The sequence below is a fragment of the Erythrolamprus reginae genome, chromosome 1 (assembly GCF_031021105.1).
Source record: "Erythrolamprus reginae isolate rEryReg1 chromosome 1, rEryReg1.hap1, whole genome shotgun sequence".
In the NCBI taxonomy this organism is placed as follows: domain Eukaryota; kingdom Metazoa; phylum Chordata; class Lepidosauria; order Squamata; family Dipsadidae; genus Erythrolamprus; species Erythrolamprus reginae.
In genome coordinates, this window is record NC_091950.1 from 230,724,724 (window position 1) to 230,749,137 (window position 24,414).

The 24,414-nt window shown below is 43.9% G+C and overlaps 1 protein-coding gene across 1 annotated transcript; it reads right to left on the reverse strand.

Annotated features, from left to right (window-relative positions):
* Positions 1–4,852: 4,852 nt before the first annotated feature.
* Positions 4,853–21,966, reverse strand: LOC139160292 (U3 small nucleolar ribonucleoprotein protein IMP3-like). Its single transcript, XM_070738003.1, has 2 exons — positions 20,740–21,966; positions 4,853–5,853 (listed from the first exon to the last, which is right to left on the reverse strand). Exons 1-2 carry the CDS (start codon positions 20,759–20,761, stop codon positions 5,366–5,368), a joined length of 510 nt encoding a protein of 169 aa, XP_070594104.1. The 5' UTR covers positions 20,762–21,966; the 3' UTR covers positions 4,853–5,365.
* Between the last annotated feature and the right edge of the window lie 2,448 nt (positions 21,967–24,414).

A 24,414-nucleotide genomic window follows, 5' to 3' on the forward strand; every position in this document is an offset into this window, starting at 1 on the left:
GACAGAGTTCAGAGGATAATCAGAAAAAACAACTGCTTTCCATTGAGGACCTGCCTTCCAAGTCAAAAAGATGCCTATGAAAATATTTACGGACCCTTGCATCTTGGACCCAAACTGTTTAAATTCCTATCCACAAGACAACACTATGGAGCAGTGCACATCAGAGCTAAACATAACTATTTTTTCCTGGATGCCATCACTCTGCTAAACAAATAATTCCCTCAACACTCTCAAACTATTTACCAAATCTGCACTACAGTGGTCCCCCGATTATTGCGAGGGTTCCGTTCCAGGACCCCTCGCAATGATCGGTTTTTCGCAAAGTAGCGCTGCAGAAGTAAAAACACCATCTGCGCATGCGCAGATGGTGTTTCTACTTCCGCCGCAGCAGCAAGGAGCCGAAGATTGGGGTTTCCCCACCGCCCACGCAAACTCCTCGCTGCCACTCGCCCGCCCTTCGCCCGCCCACGCCGTTCGCTCGCGCCGATTCCCAGCTGAGTCCTGAAGCCAATTCACTTCAGGACTCAGCTGGGAAGCGGCGCGAGCGAACGGCGTGGGCGGGCGAAGGGCGGGCGAAGGGCGGGCGCACGGGCAGGCAGGCGGCGGACAAGCCGTTCGCTCGCGCCGCTTCCCAGCTGAGTCCTGAAGCCAATTCGCTTCAGGACGCAGCTGGGAAGCGGCGCGAGCGAACGGCGTGGGCGGGCGAAGGGCGGGCGAGCAGCAGCGAGGAGTTTGCGTGGGTGGTGGGGAAACTCCTCGCTGATGCCCGCCGCTCGCCCTCCTGCCAGCAAGAGGGGGAAGACCCAGGGAAGCCGCCCAGCAGCTGATCTGCCCGGCGCCATCTACGCATGCGTGCCCATAGAAAAAAGGGCGCGCATGCGCAGATGGTGTTTTTACTTCCGGGTTGAAAAATCGCCATATAGCCGTTTCGCAATGATCGGGATCGCAATACCCGGGGGATCACTGTACTAGTAATCTCATCGTTCCCATCACCCATCTCCTTCCACTAATGACTGTATGACTGTAACTTTGTTGCTTGTACGATTTATACTGACTGGTTCTTAATATGATTTGATTGCTTATTTGTACTTATTTGCTTAAATGTGGTACCTTATGATTCTTGACAAACATATCTTTTCTTCCATGTACACTGAGAGCGTATGCATCAAGACAAATTCCTTGTGTGTCCAATCACAATTGGCCAATAAAAATTATGTTCTATGAGAGTAGTGTTCCAATACCTAATGGGTTGCCGCAAAGAAGAGTGAACATATTATTTAATTTAATTTAATTTATTAGATTTGTATGCCGCCCCTCTCCACAGACGCCATAGACTTATCCAAAGGATCTGAGGACAGGACAAGGTGCAATGGATGGAAACTAATCAACTTAGAACTAAAGGGAAATTTCCTGATAGTTAGAACAATTAATCAATGGAACAGCTTGCCTCCAGAAGTTGTGAATGCTCCAACACTGGGAGTTTTAAAGAAGATACTGGATAACCATGTATCTGAAATGGTATAGGGTTCCCTGTCTAAGCAGAGGTTGGATTAGAAGATCTCCAACTTCCCTTTCTACTGTTACTCCATTATTTCCTAAGGGTAAGCTGAGATTAGTGGCAGAAGTGAAACAGAGTTCCTAGTTCAAAACATTACTCATACCTATATATATATACTACAGATTATTGTATATACAGTGGTACCTCATGACACGAACCCCTCGTCTTACAAACAGCCCGAGATACGAACTCGGAGTCCAAAAATATTTTGCCTCTTCTTACGAACTTTTTCCTTCTTACGAACCCGCCGCCGCCGAGAAGCCCCGCCGCCCAGCTGTCGCTTTTTGAAACAGCCAGGGGGCTTCTCAGCGTCCTCCTGAACACAAACACCAAACCCGAACTTCCAGGTTCGGCGTTCGGGAGGCCGCCAAGAAGCCCCCCGGCTATTTCAAAAGACAACAGCCGGGCGGCGGGGCTTCTCCACGGACTCCCGAACGCCGAACCCAGAGGTTCGGCAAAAGTTAGGGTTCAGGAGGCCGCTGAGAAGCCCCGCCGCCCGGCTGTCACTTTTTAAAACAGCCGGGGGGCTTCTCGGCGTCCTCCTGAACCCGAACACCAAACCCGAACGGGAATGAGCACACGCGTGAGCATGCTCACACCCATAATTCTATGCAGCCCCCCCCCACACACACACGCTGCTGGAATACAATGGTATGCCCATTTTTCACTTTCCCCAGGCTTCAGAGCCTTTCTGAAAGCCTGGAGAGCGCAAAAATGGCCTTCCCCACCCCTCGCGGAAGCCCTCTGGAGGCAGAAAAATGGCCCATTTGCCAACTTCGAATTAAACCTGAAGTCCCATTTTTTGGCTCTCCCCAATCTCCAGAGCCTTTCTAGGCAAAAACAGCCACCCCCACCCTGGATGTCCTCTGAAATCCAGAAATGCTAGTTTGGCGACTTCTGGTTGGACCAGAAGTTCCTTTTTTTGCTCTTTCTAGGATCCTTGGGAGGGTGAAAATGGCCTTCCCCCACCCCCCTAGGGGCCAGAAATGGCTCATTTCAAATTGGGAAACAGACCATTTCTGGCCTCCAGAGGACCTCCGGGAGGGTGGGGAAGGCCGTTTTAACCCTCCTCAGGCTCCTAGAAAGGCTATGCAACCTGGGGAGAGCAAAAATAGGCCTTGCCCACCTCCCCTGGAGGCTGGAAACAAGTCTGCGGAGAGGGGTGGCATACAAATCTGATTAAACTAAACTGTTTCCTGACTCCCAGAGGTCTCAGAAATCCCAATTATCAGCTGGCCAGCATCATAGCCAGGCTGCGGCCCACTTGGAACCAGGCCAGATGAGTTGAGGGTGAATGTGTGTGCATGTGCATAGCTCCATTTGTGAGAGTTTCAGGCACTTGTGCTCATGTGCAAAACTTCACTTGTGTGAGTGGCAGCCACTTGCACAGAACTATCCCCTCTCTCCCTTAATGGACCCTTTGGAAGTGAATCGCACATTGTAACTACAGATAATGTGCAGTTAGGAAATATTTTAAAACTTCCTTGTTGTTGTTTTTTTACAGCAGATAGGAGAACTGCATATAACAACGAAAACAAACAGGATTGCAATATATATGTAAACAAATAGCAGCAAGGCCATCTCTCTCTCTCTATCCACTCAACTAAAATAAATAAATAAATAAGAAATAAATAAATAAAAAGTGACTTATTTTGAGCATCTGTTTCAAAAGCTCAAGTTTGAGTCTTATATGTTGAGGAAAGTGTTGTTATATGGGGTTTTATTGTGTAAAAATGCAATTCAAAATATTCCATCTACCAAGATCAGATGATGATATACAACTGGAGGCAAGGCTGCATGGAAAACTTTGCAAATTAACTTTTCTAACTAGTTTTGCAATCAATTCCATCAATATGGAATTGTCTTCGGAGTGGGGCAGCATAGAAATCCAATTAATAAAATAAATAAATATAAATATATGTGGTTCAGATTGTATTAATACTTTAGCAAATATGCAAATACGTTGTTTTTATATGAACTAAAAAGTCTTGGGCTTCTTGATGTATTTCTACTTTGTACTAAAGAAGAACTCACAAAGTACAGTGGTACCTCTAGCTAAGAACGCCTCTTAATTTAAGAAGTTTTCTAGATAAGAACCAGGGGTTTTTTGCCTCTTCTTAAGAACCATTTTCTACTTAAGAACCCGAGCCCGGAAAATTTTCCCAGGAAATTTGAGAGTGGCACGAAGGCCCGGCCAGTTTCCTGTCATTCCGCCTGGGTTTCCCTCTCTGGCACAGTGTATGGGAGGCAGCCTCACACCGGGTGTATGGGAGGGACGTGTTCCTCCTCCCTCTTTTTTTTTAAGCCTTAAAGTTTTGAATTTTTTTGATTAACCTCACCTCAACTTCTTCCTTTAGCAGCGACTGTCCTCCTCCTCTTCCTCCTCCAACCCAAATTCTGAGCTTTTGTTTCTTTCCTAATGGGTTTGCATGCATTATTTGCTTTTACATTGATTCCTATGGGAAAAATTGCTTCTACTGTACTTACAAACTTTTCTACTTAAGAACTTGGTCACGGAACAAATTAAGTTCTTAAGCAGAAGTACCACTGTATCATGTCCTACAACTCATAGAAACATACCAGAATTATGGGATCACCATCTTATTCCTTATGGAGGTAAACTAAGATATTGCCAGATGATGTGTTATTCTAAAGGAACTGAAGAACTGCCTTGAAAGTAAACAGTTGAGTTCTGATATTCTAGTCATTTATCCTTTTAATTTAATGAAAGTGGTTTAATCACTAAATGTTCATGTCACCACTTTGCCAAAATTTGACTTCTAGTTGCTGCAATGAGTTTCTGTTGTATCATTTCAAAATACAGATCAGAGATGCATTTTTTCTGCTTTCTACTACTACTTTACTACTATATGCCAGAATTCAACTTTTTAATTAATCATTTAACAACCAAAGTCTAAATCTGTGTAAATTTCATCAATTAATTTTGCTAGCAATAATAGAAGATTAATATAAATTCTTAGCCTTAAAGCATCAGTCCACTGGTTACAATCTGCAATTTATTAATACGATTTGGGGAGCACATTTGTTTTAAACTGCAGCTGGGAGTAAATTTTAGAGATTTTACAGAGAACACAAAGATTAAATAGCTTTATGTTCCAAAACTGAACTCAAAATTAATGTTTTGAGGTATTTACACATTATAATCATAATCAGAGCAAAATTCTTTCCATTATTGTAAATGCTGTGGATAAGATAAATGTACATTCATTAACCAGTTCAAAACCTTAAGTTCTAGCCAACAATTTAACATTGGTATAACAGTTTGTACATTAATAGAGAACATGTTACTATAGAAACAATAATATAAAGTTGTTGAGATGCCAAGAAAAAAATAAATCTTAAAATAATGACTGCATAGATTTTGTTGTAGGCAGCCATCCAAATCTTGATCAAACGGGAATAATAAAGTCTGTTTTAATTAAAACATTCTATATGGAACAAGATTAGATACCATCTTCTGGGAAGAAGTTAGATGCAATCCAATTATTAATCTTTACTGTGATCCAAAATGAAATCAATAAAAAGGAACACACAGGATGTTTTACAAGATGCCCATAGGAAATTCTTGTCATCCATTTCTTTCTGATAGAAATCCTAACCATGTAGTTATAAAAATTGCATTCCATCACAAAAGGGTGTGGTTTGGCTGATAGTCTTGTATACAACTATATACTGTTTGCACAACTAAACAAGCAAAACAAATAAAAGACTGAAATATACTAAAGCTAACTCAGTTAAATATTTAAGGTATAATCACGCAAATGGTTAACAAAAGAAAAGTTGTTCTTAACAAATGAAGTCAAAATCATCCCGTTCCTGATTGTAGTTGAGCACATGTTGTCGGATACGAGAGGAATCAGTCCAGGTAATAAAGTCCTCCACGGCCCTGGTGACCAAGAATGCAGGGTCTGTTATAACTTCTGGTCCCACCCAGATATGCCCCTGCTCCACAAATGTCACAGCAGATTTCAAGTTTTGCGCCATACGGAGCTTTATGATCAGACAAGGTAAACGGCGACGGCAGAAGGAAGAGGCTGAGACTCGACAACACAGCTCAAGAGAGCTCTTAGAGGGTATCACACCCATGGGATAAAGTTTGTCCAGAAGAGCAGCAGTGCTCCTAGTGCGGAAACCTGCTGATTCAGGTACATCACCCAGGTCTCTGATCCGGCATGCTAGTTCCCGAACAGCCCGACTAAGCTGATTGTAGCGAGTGTAATCTTCCCTCCGCTGTATACGGAAATGACGAAGCACATGCAGCTCAGCTAGGTTGCCTGGTTAGAAAATGGAAATAAAAATTAGATAATAACATATAGATATCTATATGTATGTATGTAAGAGAATGTAAAAAAAGGGATACTGTATCCCTCCCTCTGCTTTTTGTAGTTTACGAGTGTTACTGTCATAGTAACATAGTATCGCAACGTTTCCAGACTTCACTTTCTTTACGGCCAACTGCTCGCAGGAAAAAACAAGAAATAACATCCTAACCCAAAAAGCAGCAAAACAATCGAGATAATGAAATCTTCCAACCAATCCGAGCACTGGGGAGGTTGGACCTGTTTAATTAGAATGCCAATAAAAAGCCCCGTAGCGTCATCCAATCGCATCTCTCCGACGGGAGACGAACTGACGTCAGGGAGACTAAGAATCTAGCCAATGAAAAAGCAAACACTGTGGTCTCAACGGCCAATCGGAGACGGGAACAAAAAAATTTAAAACCGGAGCTCTGGCCATGCCTTGCCTGATCGGTTAGCCGTTCCAGCTCGCGCTCGGATCTAACGGAGAGCGGAGTTGGCGGTTGCCCTTGAGGTATGGCGACGTCCCCCAGGGACAACTCAGAAGGGCATGTGGGTTGGGGAAACGTGGTTCGGGGAACGTGGGGATAGGCTTTGGAGTCGGGGCGGAGGAAGACTATGTTTTCTTGAGAAGGACAGAGTGGAAAGGGACCTTGGTGGTCTTCTAAGTCCGATTCTCTGCGCAGGAGAAGACTATAAGGAAACTCCAGGATTAAAGACAATTTATCACTGAACATAAATAGCTGTACATCACTTTTTGGTGGGGTCTGTCATTCTGCTTTGCTCTGAGAGGCAAGAAAGAGGCTCAGCTCGATAAACTGTAATTCCAAGCGATTGCGTTCTTCTGATGTTTGAATCATGTGTTTTGCATTTGAAGTAGTTTATGGTTTGTTCCACAGTCAGCACCTGATCATGTCTTTAAGTCTTTCCCAAAGTGTGGTACACATAGCCCCAGGGGCAGGGCCGCCGATCAATGTTCCCTCTAATTTTTTTTCGGTGTGGGCGGAAAAGTATAGTGTCTGAGCGATAGTCCCTTTGGGACTGGGCGGCATAGAGGTATAAATAAATAAATAAATAAATACATACATACATACATACATACATACATACATACATACATACATAAATAAATAACCCCCTCATATATACAATCCCATGTAACATCCCCTTATAAATACAGTCAATCATCAATCATCCCTCCTGAAATTTATACCACTGTCTCATTTCTGGGTATTTCTCCTGTCTTTCCCCCTTTTCTCTCTCATGTTTCTCATTTCTCTCTCTTCCTCCCTTTTTCCCTCATTCCTTCTCCCTCTCACTTCTCCTCTTTTTCCATCCCTCTCTCTCTCCTCCCCCCCTTATGTGTGTGTATGTAACCATTTCCAAAACCAGTTGAGGGCTGGGGTTTTTTTCTCTTTTATTCTTTTCAAAAACAGGTGTGGGCTGGGGGGGTTTCTTATTATTTGGATGCTTTTTACCATATGCTTCAAGAATCAACTCTCTCTTTTGTTTCTCTCTCCTCTCATTCTCTGCCTCAATCATTTTCTCATTTCTCTTTTTTTCTCCCCTTTTTGTTCTCATATCTCTCACTATCCTTTCCTCTCCCTATCTGTCTTGCTTTCTCTCTCTCTTGCTATCTTTTTTCTCTCTTGCTTTCCTTCTCTCTCTCTCTCTCGTTCTCTTATTTTTTCTCTCTCTCTCTCTTGTTCTTTCTCTCTCTCATGCTTTCTCTCTCTTGTTCTCTCTCTCTGTTGCTCTCTCTCTCGTTCTCTCTCTTATTTTCTCTCTCTCTCTCTGTCTCTTTCCTTTCTCTCATTCCCTCTTTCTCTCTATCCTTTCTATCTCTCACTCTTTTCTTCTCTCCCTCCCTCCCTTTCTCTTTCCTTTCTCTCATTCCCTGCCTGCCCTGCACCCCCCACCGTGGAGGGAAAGCATTTGGCATCGGCACCGCCAACCCCCCCTCCACGAGCAGCAAAAGCCTAAGCGACGGAGCTGAAAGGCAAACGATGCACCCTGCCGCTTAGGCTTTTGCTGCTCCTGGAGGGGGGGAGGATTTTCTCCACCCTGCCCCCCCCCCCCCGGCAGCCAAATGTCGCTGAGGCTTTCGGCATCGGCGCCCACCCCTCCAGAAGCAGAAAAAGCCTAAGCGGTGGGGCGCGCCGTTTGCCTTTCGGCATCGGTACCTTCCCCTCCACGAGCAGCAAAAGCCTCAACGACGGAGCCGAAAGGCAAACGGCGTGCCCAGTCGCTGAGGCTTTTGCTGCTCGTAGAGGGGTGGTGCTGATGCCACTCCCCCCCCCAGGAAAGAGGTGCAGGAAAGCAGCGTGTCTAAAAGGCGCACTGCTTTCACGGAAAGCAAACCCGGCTTTCCTGGCCGGCACAGGGCTTTCCCGCCGCTCCCCCCCCCGAAAACACAATGGAGGATGACAAGCAGGACGAAGCGGGGTGGAGCAACGCGGGGCTCAATCAGGCAGCTTCCGCGCATTTCTTTCGGCGAAAGAGGAGAGGGAGCGGATCGGGCGGGCACAGCGCCTTCTACTGCCGGCGCCTCCCCGCGGGCTAGCAGGGGGATGGAGACTGCGCGCCCATGGAAAAGGGCACGCGGGGGGTATTTTGGGGTGCCGGCCCCTGGTGCCCGCTGCAGTCATTGTGCCCTGAGGCGTCTTCGCCCAGAACAATTCAATTAGCCACCGGGAGACCCTCTCTGCCATCTGCTCCGCCGGAGAAAGAGAGCAGTCTGGGCCCACCGAGGGACGGAGAAGGGATGGAGCGGCGGACACCCCCAGGAAAGGCGGGTGCAGGGACTAGATGCGCGGAGACCTGAGGTGCCACAGGCGGCAGCCAGGCAGCCTTTACCGCGGGACACAGGACCCTCCTCCGGTAAAGCAATCCTCCCAAGGGGCCTCTGGGTCACCACACGGGGCTCTGGTATGGGTGACGTTTGCGTGGGGAGGGAGGTCTGGATGGGGCGGGGGGAGACAGCGGGAGGTGAGGGGGGGGCTGGTGGGCAGGAGGGCTGCACTGCTGGCTTCCCAAGGGAAGGGGGCTGCCAGAGGGGCCCGGCTGCAACCGAAGGAAATTGCTGGAAGGCGAGCGGGCGGAAGGAAGGTCGCCACCACCCACAGGCGGCCCATTTCCCGGCTTCTCCATTGCCGTCTTTCCAAGGCTGGAGGCCCTGGGTGAGAGCAGTGGGGTCCTTTCTGGAGCAGCCTCCGCGAGGAGGACGAGGGCTGGCAGGCGGTGGCTCCCAAACGCTGCGGAGACAAAATTGGGCAAGAGCAGCCGGGTGGAGCTCCTGTGGTCCTGGGAAATGGGAAGGCTGCGGCGGGCAGAGTAGAGCCAGGCCGGACTACCAGCAAGAAAGGTGGGGCGGGTGTAGGGGTAGGGAAGAGTTTGGTGGGGTGTACGCGTTCAGAAAAAGCTCTGAAATACACCTAGAAAGCTTGAGTAATTAGGTTTTCTGCTAAGAAAATCTTGGTGAAATCATTCATCCACTCACTTGGTTTCATTCATTTAATGAAAATGAAAAGGGTCAGTTTATGCCATGCATGAATGCCAGTCAGTGATTTAAAAAAAACTTTGTCTTCATTTTTCTGTATTCTAAAGCAGGTGTCCCCAACCCACAGGCTCTGGCCCACTGACAGGCCTTGAGCAGTTTGGAACCGGGCTGCAGAAGTAGCGGACAAGTAGGCCCATTTGTATAAGCAGGGAGAATACGTGCCCACTTGTGCAAATGGAGTTGTGCATGTGCTTGCCTGTTGCTCATACCCCCCTGCTGCTCCGCAAAGCCGGAAAGGTTGGGGAATTCTGATCTAAAGAATGACCCATCTTCATTCAAGGTCCTTGAACTTTCATCTTTGCTTCTGAATCCAGGTTGAAGAAGCAACCAGTTGTGACAGGAGCACATCCTCAAGTGACATGGATGCTTTCAAATTGAAAGAAGAAGCTTTAGAAATTGGAGACGAGATGAAGCAGACCTCGATAGGTCAAAAAGGGTTTTCTTAGTCTCTTAGTATTTTTTTAATTAATATTTTTTAAAAAAACGTGGTATAGCCGTTTCGCGAAGTTTGAACCCGCGAAAAGCGAGGGATCACTGTATCACTTTTCACCTTGAACGTGGATGTCTCTTGGCTGCCGAGAGCATACTGATTTCCACACACAAAACTCAAGTTTGTTTTGGCCATCTTGTCAACTTGAAACTTGCATCTTATAATAAAATTTAGAGTTCTCCGGAATGCACTAAACTGAGCGATCCATATTAAATTCCCACTCATCCAAAGCAGCAAGATACAAGGCAATGTTGCAAGATATTCCTAAGAAATGGCTAAATGTGTCTTTTTCTTTGATTTCTTAGTGAAGCTGTTTTCTAAGGAAGCTTGCTGTGCTTTTTAACACTTAATTATTGTTTTTTTAATGTAAGAAAGGGGTGAGGGTAGGTAACCTGGTCCCCTTTAGTTTTGTTCTTCAACCTTTCTCTTCCTCAAATAGGTAGAAGACATAACTAAAAAATTTGAGAACTTGAAGAAACTTGAAGCGAATGGTTGGCAAATGGTGGATGATGTTCAGCCCCACAAACCTGCCAAGGTATGAAAAACTCTTTGCTGGCTCTGCTTTTAGGGGATGATTTTTTGCCTGGACCAGATTCCTTATGGGACCGCCTTCTGCCGCATGAGTCCCAGCGACCGGTCAGGTCTCACAGAGTCGGCCTTCTCCAAGTCCCATCAACTAGACAATGTCGCCTGGCGGGGCCTAGGGGAAGAGCCTTCTCTGTGGGGGCTCCGGCCCTCTGGAACCAGTTCCCCCCAGAGATTTGTACCGCCCCCAGCCTCCTTGACTTCCACAACAGTTTGAAGATCCACTTGTGCCAACTGACCTGTGGACATTAGACATCAGCCCTTGTCGATGAATGGAATGTATGTTTGTTTGTCAGAATGAGTGACTGGATTTTTAAAAAATAAATAAATTGGGGTTTTAGATTGGTTAGTTTAGTTTAAAAAATTGGATTTAGGATATTTTGTATTGTTACTTATATGCTGTAAGCCACCCCAAGTCCTCGGAGAGGGGCGGCATATAAATCCAATAAATAAATAAATTACTGAGACTATTTCTGAAAGGCAACTTTATTGAGTGATTTAGGCAATTGCACAAAAAAGTACAAAAGTTTCTCATGGAGCAGAATTTTACTAAACTTAAGCTACCTGTTCATCTTCTGAGAACTGTAACTCCTGTAACCAAGTCCGAGAACCAAGGATGCACAGCAATTCAGATTTAAAAAATTGGAAAATATTATTTGTAAGGGCATGGGCATATTTGCTGTATCTGTCAGGTGGTGTTTTTTGAATGACTGCCTTTTTCCTAAATTGGCATGGTATCAGTAGAGCCCCAGACATTAAAGTACTGGTGCCTCATTAATGTAGATTGATACTATCTTGGAATTCTGTCAGCATTGTTTGAACTCTGAAAGGCACAGCTTCTTTAAGGAGGTGACCTCAGGTGCCATAAACATCCCCATGCCTAGCCTTACTGAGCATATATGCCTGAAACAATCAAATATTGCTTTTCTGCCTCCTTTGCCTCTTCACTATTGAATTATTTGGAGTGGAGATGCAACTTACTGTACTTTATAAAACATTATACATCTTGATGGCTAATTAATTGCATTGCCACCCATATTTAAGCTGACACTTAACTGTAGTGAAGCATCCCTTTGTTTTCCAACTTTCTTTTTTGTAGCCAATTCCTGGCTTTTGGGCTACTTTGGGCTTTCTTTTTAATGCATTCTATTGCCCCCCGCCCTTCACCCATTTTCCTGTAAGCACCAACAGTTTTCTTCTTGTAAACAAATAGGTACATTGATCATTGGGATTTTGCTCTAAACTTCTAATATCTGACATCTGACATTTTATATTTTCAGTGAATTTTAAAGTGTTTATAGACCCATAGCTGATCCTTAGGTTGCTAGCCCTGACATTCTTGACTTTTGCTAGCTGCTAAGAATAGGTTGACACTGTGTAGAATCTGATAGGGAACTGAATAATTCAATATTCGGTGCTGAATGTATCAGTATTATAGTCAGTGTCAGATGGGTGACCTTTCAATGTTTCCTAGAAGTGAAGCCATCTTATATCATAGTTTATCATTAGAGGGCTTAGTACTGGACATCTTTGTGAGTCAGAAAGTAGGGTTTGGTAAATATACCATGGCAAGCAGTTCCAACTTTGGAATTGTAACATATTTTTTATTTTGGGGGGGAAACCCTTTTTTTTTGGTTCTATTTGCTACTATTCTACAGTATTGCCTCAGTAGTCAGGAGAGGTGTTGGCAGAGGAATATGTCCTGTTGGAGGTATATTTTAACTTTCATATAGTGCAGTTCTGAGTCAGAACCTCAACATCTGACAACCCCAAATAGAAGTAACCTTTTTTTATTTCCTACCCAAAACATGTCTTCTCTGGTTAGATATCCTTTGGCAGAGACAAACTGTTTGGATTGGGAGGCACGTCTGAAATTTTGAAAATATATTTGGGGCCTCCAATTATGGATTGGGACAGAGTCACACATTAATTCAATGGCTGCAATGAATGAAGTGCCACTCACAAAACTGATTTTCCCAGAAATCAAACTGTTGTTGGCTGTTCTTTACTACTTTATCATCTATCTAAGCAGGAGGCCATACTTCCTAACAAAGCTGTCGGCAAAGATTTTCGGTTTTAAATTGATTTTGAATGGTTTTTACATGTTTTTAACTTTCTTTTATTGGATTATTTTTTTAACCTGTTGTGAGTTGTCCAGAGTTGGTTAAATGAGTTGGGTGGTTGTACAATTGTAATAATAATAGCATCAGGAGCATAGGGTTTTGTTTTTATTTTCTTTGGATCATATGCTCTATACCAGTGTTTTGTTATGCTGGCAACTTGAAGATTTTGGTTGAGTAAGGAACTTTGGGAGTTGAAGTCCACACATCTTCAAGTTTCCACAGTTCAGGAAACTGTGCCCCATACTCTGTAGACTACTGAAGATTGTACTCCAATGTCTTGATGATGTGATGTTTATCCATCGTGTTTGAGGAGGACCTTGACATCTAGTGGGTTGTGAGCTGTACACGATGTGTCCACAAGTGGCTGGTAAGGCCTATACGGGCACAAAAGTTTCTGCCACATGTTGGGCAGACATGTATGGGCACCATTGTCACAGCATTTGCATTTGCAGCCCTGGCTTTGCAGGGTGCTCGCTTCTCTACTGCTCTGAATGTTCTTCTGGCCTCCGATAGCCTTGGTGGATCAGCATGCGCCATGTTGGTCGATCTTGTGCCAGGGTTTCACAGGAGGTGGTGGTGATATCGAGGGACTTGAAGGAGGCTTTCAACGGGTCTTTGTATTGCTTCCTTTGTCCCACATGTGATCACTTTCCTTGAGCAGCTCACCACAGAGGAGCTATTTAAGGATGCGATGGTCTGGCATCCTAGCAACATTGCCCAGTGTGTCTGGGCTTTCAACAGCAGGATGGGAATTGATGGCAGGCCTGTTTTGGAAAGGACCTCAGTGTCAGGCGCCTTATCCTGCCACCAGATCCTCAGAATTCTACAGAGGCAGGTCATGTGGAAGTGGTTCAATTGCCTAGCATGCCTCCTGTATACAGTCCAAGTCTCACTGGCATAGAACAGGGTAGTTAGCACTATTTATTTATTTGATTTGATTTGATTTGTATGCCGCCCCTCTCCGAAGACTCGGGGCAGCTAACAACAATATAAAAAGACAATGTAAACAAATCTAATATTAAAAACAATCTAAAAAACCCCAATTTAAAGAACCACTCATACATACAAGCATACCATGTATAAATTCTATAAGCCTAGCGGGAAGGGAAATTTCAAACTATTGCTTGGTAGACTTTGAGCTTTGTAGCTAGGCTTATTCCACGTCGGTTCCACACGTTGGTCATTAGTCTGCCAAATGCAGAGCTTGCCTTGGCGATTCTGCAGTTGACCTCAATATCAATTGTCACTGCACTGGAGAGGGTGCTGCCAAGGCATGTAAATTGGATGTCATTGGGTCTATCATGATATAGGCAGGATCTCTAGAGAGGTCTGGTTGCATTCCTTCCCTGTGCCCTGAGTTTTCGAAGGCTAGGGATTATCAGCTTTGTCAAGGTATTTTTTGATTTCCAGAAAAAGCCCATCCTTCGGAGGACAGCCAAAGCAGCAGGGGGGTCTGCCGAAAGCAGAGCAGCCAGAAAAAGCCTTGCGCCTGTAAAAGCAGCCATGAAGAACAAGGCAAAAGAAGGGTTGGCAGCACACGCTTCAGGCCAAGGAGCAGAACGGATATTTGATGGAGGGTTTTTCAGAATTGAATCTCCTGCCAAACCCTTTCCAGGTCAGTCCAGATTCCAGACCACGGCCTTTGCACAAGAATATATGTACTGTATTATGACAATTATTGCAGTAGCTACACATTGCTGACTCCGCATGAGTTCCTGGTAGTTTACAACATGTTCTGTCGGGCTCTCTCCTCCCAACATGTTCTGTCGGGCTCTCTCCTCCCAAAAATTCACAGATACAAATTTCAGACACACACACACACACGTTTGAAAATTCAAAACAATGTTCTTTATAATGAAAATTCACTTAAACTAAGCCCTCTTTTGGTATAGCAAAGAGCACTGGTCTCCAAACAAACTGGTAGTTTGTACAAGTCCCTTATCAGTTCTGTAAAACTTAGCTTGCAGCTGTGAGGCAATTTGCAGTCCTTCTTTCACAAAGTGAAACACACTTTGCTCTGGTTTAGTTTCAAAGCGGGGGGAAATCAGCACACAAAAGGTCAAAGTCAGTAAAGCAGTCATGAAACACAATGATCAGATAATCCTCCACAATGGCCAAACCCACAGGCTGCTATTTATAGCAGCCTCACTAATTACCACAGCCCCACCCAACCACAGGTGGCCTCATTTTCTTTGATAATAATCTCTCAGTTGTTGTTGCCCATGCATCGCTCTCCGCATGCGTGGCTGTATCATTAACTCTTGTTCTGAATCCAAGGAGGAGCTAGATAATTGATCTCCTTCTGAGCTGTCTGCCACACTCTCCTCCTCCCTGTCACTCATGTCTTCTTGGTCAGAGGAGCCTTCATCATCAGATTCCACCGGGGGCAAAACAGGCCTGCAGCATGTGGATGTCTCCCCCACATCCACAGTCCTTGGGGCAGGAGCTGGGCCAGAGCTAACCACAACAACAACATATCCACACCACCATGAAACTATTCATTTCGTTTCACTGTTCAGGTTCTGCAGCATTAAACATTAAAAGCTTTCTGTTTCACTGTTTTCCTCAAGAACATTAATAAGATGCCAAACAGCTTTTTGAGAGCAAATTATGCCATAAAGAAATATTCCATAAGAAATATCACCTCATAGTCCACCTTTCCTGAAACCCACGTGGGGTGGGCAATCCTTAGCCACCTCTACTTAGAACATAAAATATTGGATAAATTGATTGTAGTTGGAGGAAGCAGTTAGGTGACCAAACAATGGCGCTTCACAGATAACATTCTGATTGGATTCAAAATCCAATTGACAACAAGCACAATGCCACAACAACATTGTTGTATGATTATGGCATCCAACAGTATGTAGCCTTCTACATTTTATATCATTTGTCGCCTCCCTAATACATATATTATTTTTTAATATTTTGTTTTATATTGTTTTGGTTACCCTCTTTGAGATCCTGGGTATGGATGAAGTATTCCACCCCACCCACTCCCTGGTCCATGATAGTGAATCTATGTCATGAATCATAGACTTAATGAAGCATAGTGGATGAATACCAGCAGATGATATGGCTCCCCAAATCAGCACATACTGTGGAAATGTTACACTGGACCTCAAGCATCTTGCAGAGTGTGCCTCCATTCTTCCTCCATACTTTGGGTCCTTGGTTGCCAAATGAGATGTAAAAGTTTCCACAGTCTGTGTTGATTTGGGGAGCCATGTCATCTGCTGGTATTCGTCCACTGTGCTTCATTAAGTCCAGAGTCAACAGAGCTGTCTACCAGGAGATTTTGGTGCGCTCCATGCTTCCATTCACATGCGAGCTTTATGGGGATGGTGACTTAAATTTTCCAGCAGGATTTGGCTCCTGCTTACAGTGCCCAAATCCCCAAAAACCAGGTTCAATGATCATGGGATTACTGTCCTTGATTGGCCAGCAAACTTGCCTGATCTGAACCCCAAAGAGAATCTATGGGGCATTGCCAAGAGAAAGATGAGAGACATGAGACCGAATAATGCAGAAGAGCTTAATGCTACTATTAAAGCATCCTGGTCTTCCATAACACCTCAGCAGTGCCACAGGATGATAGTTTCCATACCACGCCGCATTGAGGCAGTACTTGCTACAAAAGGTCCCAAACACATGCATGCTTATACTTTTTGGAGGTCTGATACCATTCTATGCGCAATCCTTGTTTTATTGATCGTATGTAATATTCTAATTTTCTGAGAATGGGGGATTTGGGGTTTTCATGAGCTGTAAACCATAATCGTCACAATTATGACAAATCATGGCTTGAACTACCTTGCTTTGCATGTAATGAGTCTCTCTCATATATTAAGTTTCACCTTTTAAGTTGCATTACTGAACTAAATGAACGTTTGCATGATATTCTAATTTTTCAAGTTTCACCTGTACTATAGGTCAAATCTGCTAAAACTTTTCAGTGTCTCAATAGAGCATACAATGTGAGGAAAACCTTTGAGGATGACTTAATCCTCTGTGTATGTGTGTACACACAAATTCATGCACACATTCATATGTCAAGCATTTGGCATCCTTCTCCCCCATATTTTCTGTATATGTGGGGCTCAGAATCCAAAATTTGTCACAGATAACATATTAATATTATACAGCATTCAGTTCTTCAATTGCTTATTCATCTATTGCCTACAGGTGTGACTCCTAAATCAACTGTCAAGATTTCCCAGTATATGACTCCAAGATCTGCCAATAAGGCTTTGCTTCAGAATTGTAGAGAGATCTGTATTTTAAAGCAAGGCACATCAAGTATGTCCAAAGCCGTTCCACCATTTCCAGATCCCAAAGTATTTCCAGATCCTGCTAGTACTGATCACATTGGCTCCACATCTGAACAAAGGTATGCAACTAAACTGGCCCTTTGCTTTGGGCAGTGCAGGAATAACAACTCTTTTGGGGAGAGCCAGTGGAGCCTCACAGCACTATAATAGCTTTTGGGTTGCGTGAAAAATCATGGGGTTTTTCACAGCAAAATATTTCTTCAGCATTCAGTGTACAGAACATAATTCTTGCATAAGGAGCTGGGGCTCTGGAGCAAATCTTGTATGCCACCCCGAGTCTTCGGAGAGGGGCAGCATACAAATATGAATAATAATAATAATAATAATAATAATAATAATAATAATAATAATAATAATAATAATAACAACAACAACAACAACAACAATAATAATAATGGTTGTTTTCTTCTTTTAAGCCAGAAACCTCTTTCTGCATTTTCAATCCAAACTAAATTCTTAAGGCCTCCATCGTTCATTTAAAAATATACCGAATATACCTGAAACAGTGATTGTAATTTTTCTGCTGCTGATATATAACACGTAAAGTTTTAAACCTCCTGTTTCAGACTTCTAATCCTTCCAGCAATTATGTTAAACTTAATTTTTATTAATCATATGGCTGATATTTCCAATATGTTGAATAAAATAGAAAAGGTGGTGAGAATGCATTCATTCTTACAAATATGCTGGGAGAAATTAATATTCATTTTAGATGATAGCATTTGTGCTAGCCTATTTGATCTGTTGCCTGTTGAGTGATTTCTTTCAGCCAATCCCTTATTTTGTGCCATTATTTCCTAACTTTAAGGTATGTCCACCCCATATGGTAGAAGGTACCCTGTTTATACCCACACTTTCAGAATTCAGGCAAACAGTTGGGTACATTTTGGCCAATCTTGCTGGAGGTAGATGCCAACAGTAAAACATCTTGTAAATGTTTTCCCTATAGGTTGACAACATTGTTAATTTATATTTTTTTACCCCATAATTTTCCCAATGGTCTAATTCAATACTATATCCAAAATTTCTGGCCCAACTTATTGTTGTCTCTTTCATAGTTTTTCTTCCATTTTGAATCTTAGGAATAGGTTATAAACTTTTGTAACCATTTTCCCCCTTGTCCCTAATAATGTCTTTATCTATTTCTCATTGTTTTCCATAAATACTGTATTGTTCTAATTACCGTACTTGGATCTGTTGCCTGTTGTATTTCACTTTTCTCTTTACAAAAAGACCTCTTGGGTATATTCCTGCAAAGACTATTTCTGTTATATGCTTCTGTATAAGAAACATATATGTTATATGCTTCTTATATGCTGAGTCTTGATTAAAATGCCTTGTCTTTTCTTGTGTGATATTTGAAACACTCCAACCTCCTTGTTGCCCAAGGCTTCTTTCTTTGGCTATCATGCCAGCTTGGTTCCTATAGCGACTTGATTTGGGGGATATTTTTTCCCCACTTCAGTTTTCCCTTAGCTCCTCAAGTTCTCTTCCCCATAAGTTAAGTACATTTAATCTTCTTCAAGCCGTATCTTGCTAATACACATACGGTATTCGTTTTGATTTTGAATAACGTTGAAACAGTTATTCTATGGGACAAAATTTTAATTCAAGAAGCTTGAAAGGAAAATAATTTCAAGGATAAAGTGTGGCCTGTGATTTTCCCAGATACATTTTACATCCTCTGGGCAACTGAAGGAATAGAAGTTGTGAATAGCAACTTGAACAGCCCAACAGTCAATCCTAATATTCTTCACCAGTGATAATAGCAATAGCACTTAGACTTCACAGTGCTTTACAGCTCTCTCTAAGCGTTTTACAGTCAGCATATTACCCCCCAACCATTGGGGTCCTCATTTTACCAACCTCGGAAAGATGGAAGGCTGAGTCAACCTTGAGCCTATGGGATTCAAACTGCCAAATAATCTTACCTGTAGGCTACTCGTTGATACCGGTGGGAACAATGGGAATAGAAAGCTTGACTAATTAGGTTTTATGCTGTGATGTTTCTATGCATTGTATTGATGTATCCAAGTTGAGGATTTGCAAGTTAAAAAGGTTTTAGGAACTGGGGAGTAATATAGTTTCAAATGTGCATCTCTTTGTTTTTGTTTATTTTCTCCAGTGGCGATCAAGCAACAGAGGAACCGTGTGCTAAAACAGGGGAAGCAGAAATAACAACTGTAAGTATTATCTTTTTTTTTAGAATATCTTTCTTTCATATCAGGAGGTCACAAAATTGTTTGCTGTTGGTTCAAAAATTGGGACTGCAGAATTTGCTGGCAGTGGATACTTGTCAGTCCCAGCAGGCAAACCAGACCAGAAAATCAACTTTACCTGAAGACCAAAATGATTTCCATAAGATTGGTTATAAGAATCTTGCAAGTCAATGATTCGCTGCTGCTTCTGCTGCTTTTTATATCCCAGTGGATGATGGAGGCATCTTTTGGAGCCACTTCTAAATATTAATTTGTTTCTCAGAACTTAATAAATCTTTTAGCCCTTTTTGCTTTCTCGACTGTTCTTGCACATTTCTGTCAAAATCACCCTGCTTATGTACAGAAGTAACGCCCTAACAAGTGGTGGCTATCTTATATTTTCATATAAGGGGGGAATGCAATGAAATGCTATGAAAGTGAAACTCTGAAATACTTTTTTTTTTTTTAAAAAAAGAAAATCTTGGTGAAATCATTCATTCACTCACTCGGTTTCATTCATTTAATGAAAATGAAAAGGGTCAGCTTATGCCATGCATGAATGCCAGTCAGTGATTTTAAAAAAACGTTGTCTTCACTTTTCTGTATTCTAAAGCAGGTGTCCCCAACCCACAGGCTCTGGCCCACTGGCAGGCCGTGAGCAGTTTGGAACCAGGCTGCAGAAGTAGTGGGAAAGTGGGCCCATTTGTATAAGCAGGGAGAATACGTGCCCACTTGTGCAAATGGAGTTGTGCATGCGCTTGCCTGTTGCTCATACCCCCCTACTGCTCCGCAAAGCCGGAAAGGTTGGGGAATTCTGATCTAAAGAATTATCCTTCTTCATTCAAGGTCCCTGAACTTTCATCTTTGCTTCTGAATGCAGGTTGAAGAAGCAACCAGTTGTGACAGGAGCACATCCTCAAGTGACATGGATGCTTTCCAATTTAAAGAAGAAGCTTTAGAAATTGGAGGCGAGATGAAGCAGACCTTGATAGATCAACAGGTCAAAAAGGATTTTCTTAGTCCCTTAGTATTTTTTTAATTAATATTTTTTGAAAAACCGTGGTATAGCCGTTTCACGAAGTTTGAACCCGTGAAAAGCGAGGGATCACTGTATCTCTTTCTCAAATAGGTAGAAGACATAACTAAACAATTTGAGAACTTGATGAAACTTGAAGCGAATGGTTGGCAAATGGTGGATGATGTTCAGCCCCACAAACCTGCCAAGGTATGAAAAACTCTTTGCTGGCTCTGCTTTTTTGGGATGATTTTTTGCTTGGACCAGATTCCTTATGGGACCGCCTTCTGCCGCATGAGTCCCAGCGACCGGTCAGGTCTCACAGAGTCGGCCTTCTCCAGGTCCCATCAACTAGACAAAGGATGATCCATCTTCATTCAAGGTCCTTGAACTTTCATCTTTGCTTCTGAATCCAGGTTGAAGAAGCAACATTTTTGATAAACTCATTCAATGAATCTAAGCTCTGCAAGCTGAGATATCATGCACTGCATTGATGCATCCACACAATTTTACAGTAACCATGAGATAAATCATAAAACAATGTCCATGAATATTCCTTACTTGCATTGTTTTGCAAATCCATGTAGTTTGAAGATAATTGTATTAGTACCACCAGGTTCTAAGTGTGAGAGAAAGGGTAAACAATAAAAATGAATGTGAAACCTTCTAAGCAGCTTATAAATATAATATTAAAGAACACCTGTCATTTCAGATCGAACAGGCAGTACCTGTTAGCGGGCATCAATTCACCTGCTGCCTACTACGTCCCTTACTTTGTTGTGTCACTGCCACATCAGCAGCCGTCCCATTAAACTGAATGGAAGTCAAGGAGGAGGCGCTGCAGGACAGAGATGACAGTTGCTCTTTAAAAATTATGACTTAAATCCAGTTGATTTTTACTGATGATTTAAATCAACTTGATTTAAATCAAACCCATTCTGGAAAAGGGTTATATTGCTTGGGGTATGGCAGTGGCACATTCTGGTTTTTGTTATCTGCATGAATTTACCAATATGTACAGACACAAGTTCCTTATCAGTAAAATTCTCAGATGGCTCAGCGGAAGATGTGTAATGTAAAAGATTTCTTGCCTTTATTTTATATCTAGATTAAGATGGCTACTAAGTTTTCCAGTCGACCCAAAGTCGATACATTGAGGACAAAACTTGTTCTCCAAATTCAAAAAGAGAAAAGACAACAAGAATTTAATAAGGGCAGGCAATTTGGAGAAGTTGACAACGCTACTTCTCAGCTGGGCAAAGGAAGCAAAGCTTGTGTACCAAAGCCAAGTAAGTAAAAGCTTTTTAAATATTAACCAAGACTTGTTTTCAGTTTTTATCTTTGTTGTCTTTCCTAAATTTACTAAGTTATTTTATTATCTTTTTCAATACAACAAGTCTTCAGGCAGGTTAAGAAAAGGTTTCATTTCTAAGTCTATCCTTGAGCTGAATTTGTACCTAAACTGTTACTTTGTGAAATGTTTCTCTTATTATGAACTGCTGAAAACAGGTGTGCACAGACCCTGAGTGGGATGGGAATTGCCGGTGTCTGCAAATGGAGAGACATGCAAGAGGGCTCTGTCTATGACAGTGATGGTGAACCAAAGGCACACGTGCCCTATGTCAACTCCAGCATACATGCATGTGCTAGACAGCTGGTTTCTGGCCTTGGGGAAGGCCCTTTCACCCTCCAGAGGCTTCCCTGAAAACCCAGAGTGCGAAAAACCTCCCAATGGGCAAAGAGAAAGGTCAAAGAAATGGACTTCTGGTTTGCCCGTTGTGCTGTTTTTTGCACACCGGAGGCTTCATAGAAGCTTTCTGAAGCCCCAGATTGTGAGAAATGGCACAATGGGCAAACCAGAAGCCTGTTTTTCCCAACTTCCAGTTTGCCGATTTGGCTGTTTTTTCACCGTCCCAGGCTTCAGCTTAGGGTATGTGTGCATGCGTGGGGGGGGAGGGAATGGGTGTTGGCACGTGCATGTGTGCTAATACATGCACACACACCCTTTTGGCACGCAAACCACAAAAGGTTCGCTATCACTGTTCTATGGCAACTTGCCATGAGGGACTCGGCATGGCCTACCGTATTTTTCACTCCATTAAACGCAGTTTTTTTCCTCCCAAAGTAGGATGAAAAATCAGCCTCGTCTTATGGAGCGAAGATGCAGGCAGGGAGGGGGGGGAGGCTGCGAAGTCGGAAGCGCCATCCCGCCGGCTGGCTGGCTAGCTGCTGCCTGGCCCCCTCCCTCCCGGAGGAGGGTCTCCCTCCTCACCACCAGTGGCGCTCCCCCCGCCAGCCAGCCAGCCAAGCCCTGCCCGCCGGAACCGGCTCCTCGCTCTCCACCTGCCACCCGCCGCGTTTGCAGGAGGTGGGGAGGGTCGGGCGGCCCGCCAAGGCCAGGAGGGACGCCGCTGCCCCCCCTTCCCTCTCTCCGCCCGCCGCTGCACCGAGAGGAAATGCCGACAAAGGCTTTTCTCAGCGGAGGCCGGCGAAGGCGATATTCAATGCCCTGCCCGCCTCACCTTTGCCGAGAGCTCTCAGCAAGGGGGTTGTAGGAGAGGCGGGGCCGGCGGCAAAGGTGATATTCAATGTCGGGGGCGCACGGGCGGTTGCACGCGCTCCCTATCTCCCTGCTAGCCCACTCGGAATATTCAAAATAAGAAAAGCCTTTGCCGGTTAAGGTTTTTCTTATTTTGAATATTCCGAGTGGGCTAGCAGGGAGATAGGGAGCGCGTGCAACCGCCCGTGCGCCCCCAACATTGAATATCACCTTTGCCGCCGGCCCCGCCTCTCCTACAGCCCCCTTGCTGAGAGCTCTCGGCAAAGGTGAGGCGGGCAGGGCGTGCGCGCGTCACCGCTGAGAAGAACGGAGAGAGAACGAGAGTGAGTGAGAGCAACAGACAGCAAGATAGTGAGAAAGAGAGAGTGACAGAAAGGGGGGAGAGAGAGAAAGAGAGGGGGAGAGAGAGAAAGAGAGGGAGAGGGAGAAAGAGAGTGGGAGAGGGGGGAGAGCTAGCAAGAGAGGGAGAGAGAGAGAGGGAAAGGGGGGAGAGAAAGAGAGAGGGAGAGGGGGGAGATAGCAAGAGAGGGAGAGAGAGAAAGAGAGAGGGAAAGGGGGGAGACAAAGAGAGAGGGAGAGGGGGAGAGATAGCAACAGAGGGAGAGAGGGAAAGGGGGAGAGAAAGAGAGGGAGGGAGAGAGAGAGAGGAGATAAAGGAAGAGGAGAGAGAGAAAGGAAGAGAAAGAAAGAGGGATAGAAAGAGAGAGAGAGAGATGCTCAGTGAGCCTTTCTTTGAAGTTGCCTTTCTTTCTTTCTTTCTTTCTTTCTTTCTTTTTCTCTCTTGCTCTCTTGCTCTTTCATTCTTTTTTCTTTCTCTTTTTCTTTCTTTCTCTTGCTTTCTCTCCTTCCTTCCCTCCTTCCATTCCCCCTCTCTATTTTTATTTCTCTTTCATTTTCTTTCTCTCTTTCTTGCTTTCTTTCTTTCTCTTTTTCTTTCTCTCTTTTACCTTTCCTTCCTCTATTTCTTCTTTTCTTTCTCCTTCCTACCTTCTTCCCTCCCTCCCTCCCTTCAATCCTTCCTCTCTTACTCTCCCCTTTCATAAGTTTCCTTGCTTCCTTCCTCTGTTCCTGTTCCTTCCCCCTTTCTTTCTTTCTTTCTTTCTTTCCTTCCTTCCTTTCCTCCCTCCATTTCTTGCTTTCCTTTTCCTTCCTCCCTTCTTTCCTCCCTCACTCCCTTCTTTCACTCCTTCCTCTCTTCCTCTCCCCTTTTTGGCTCAAAATAATTTTTTTCTATTTTCCTCCTCTAAAATCTAGGTGCGTCTTATCAGCAGGTGCGTCTTATAGAGCGAAAAATACGGTACTTGCCGTTGCCACCTTGCTGCAGCCATTTCACCATGGAGCAAGAGTTACACTAATATCCAGGACAGTGCCTCCATTCTTCCTCCATACTTTGGGTCCTTGGTTGCCAAATGAGATGTAAAAGTTTCCACAGTCTGTTGATTTGGGGAGCCATGTCATCTGCTGGTATTCATCCACTGTGCTTCATTAAGTCCAGAGTCAACAGAGCTGTCTACCAGGAGATTTTGGAGCGCTCCATGCTTCCATCCACATGCGAGCTTTAAGGGGATGGTGACTTAAATTTTCCAGCAGAATTTGGTTCCTGCCTACAGTGCCCAAATCCCCAAAAACCAGGTTCAATTCACAGGCTGCAGAAACCTGTGATCAAGTACAGTGTA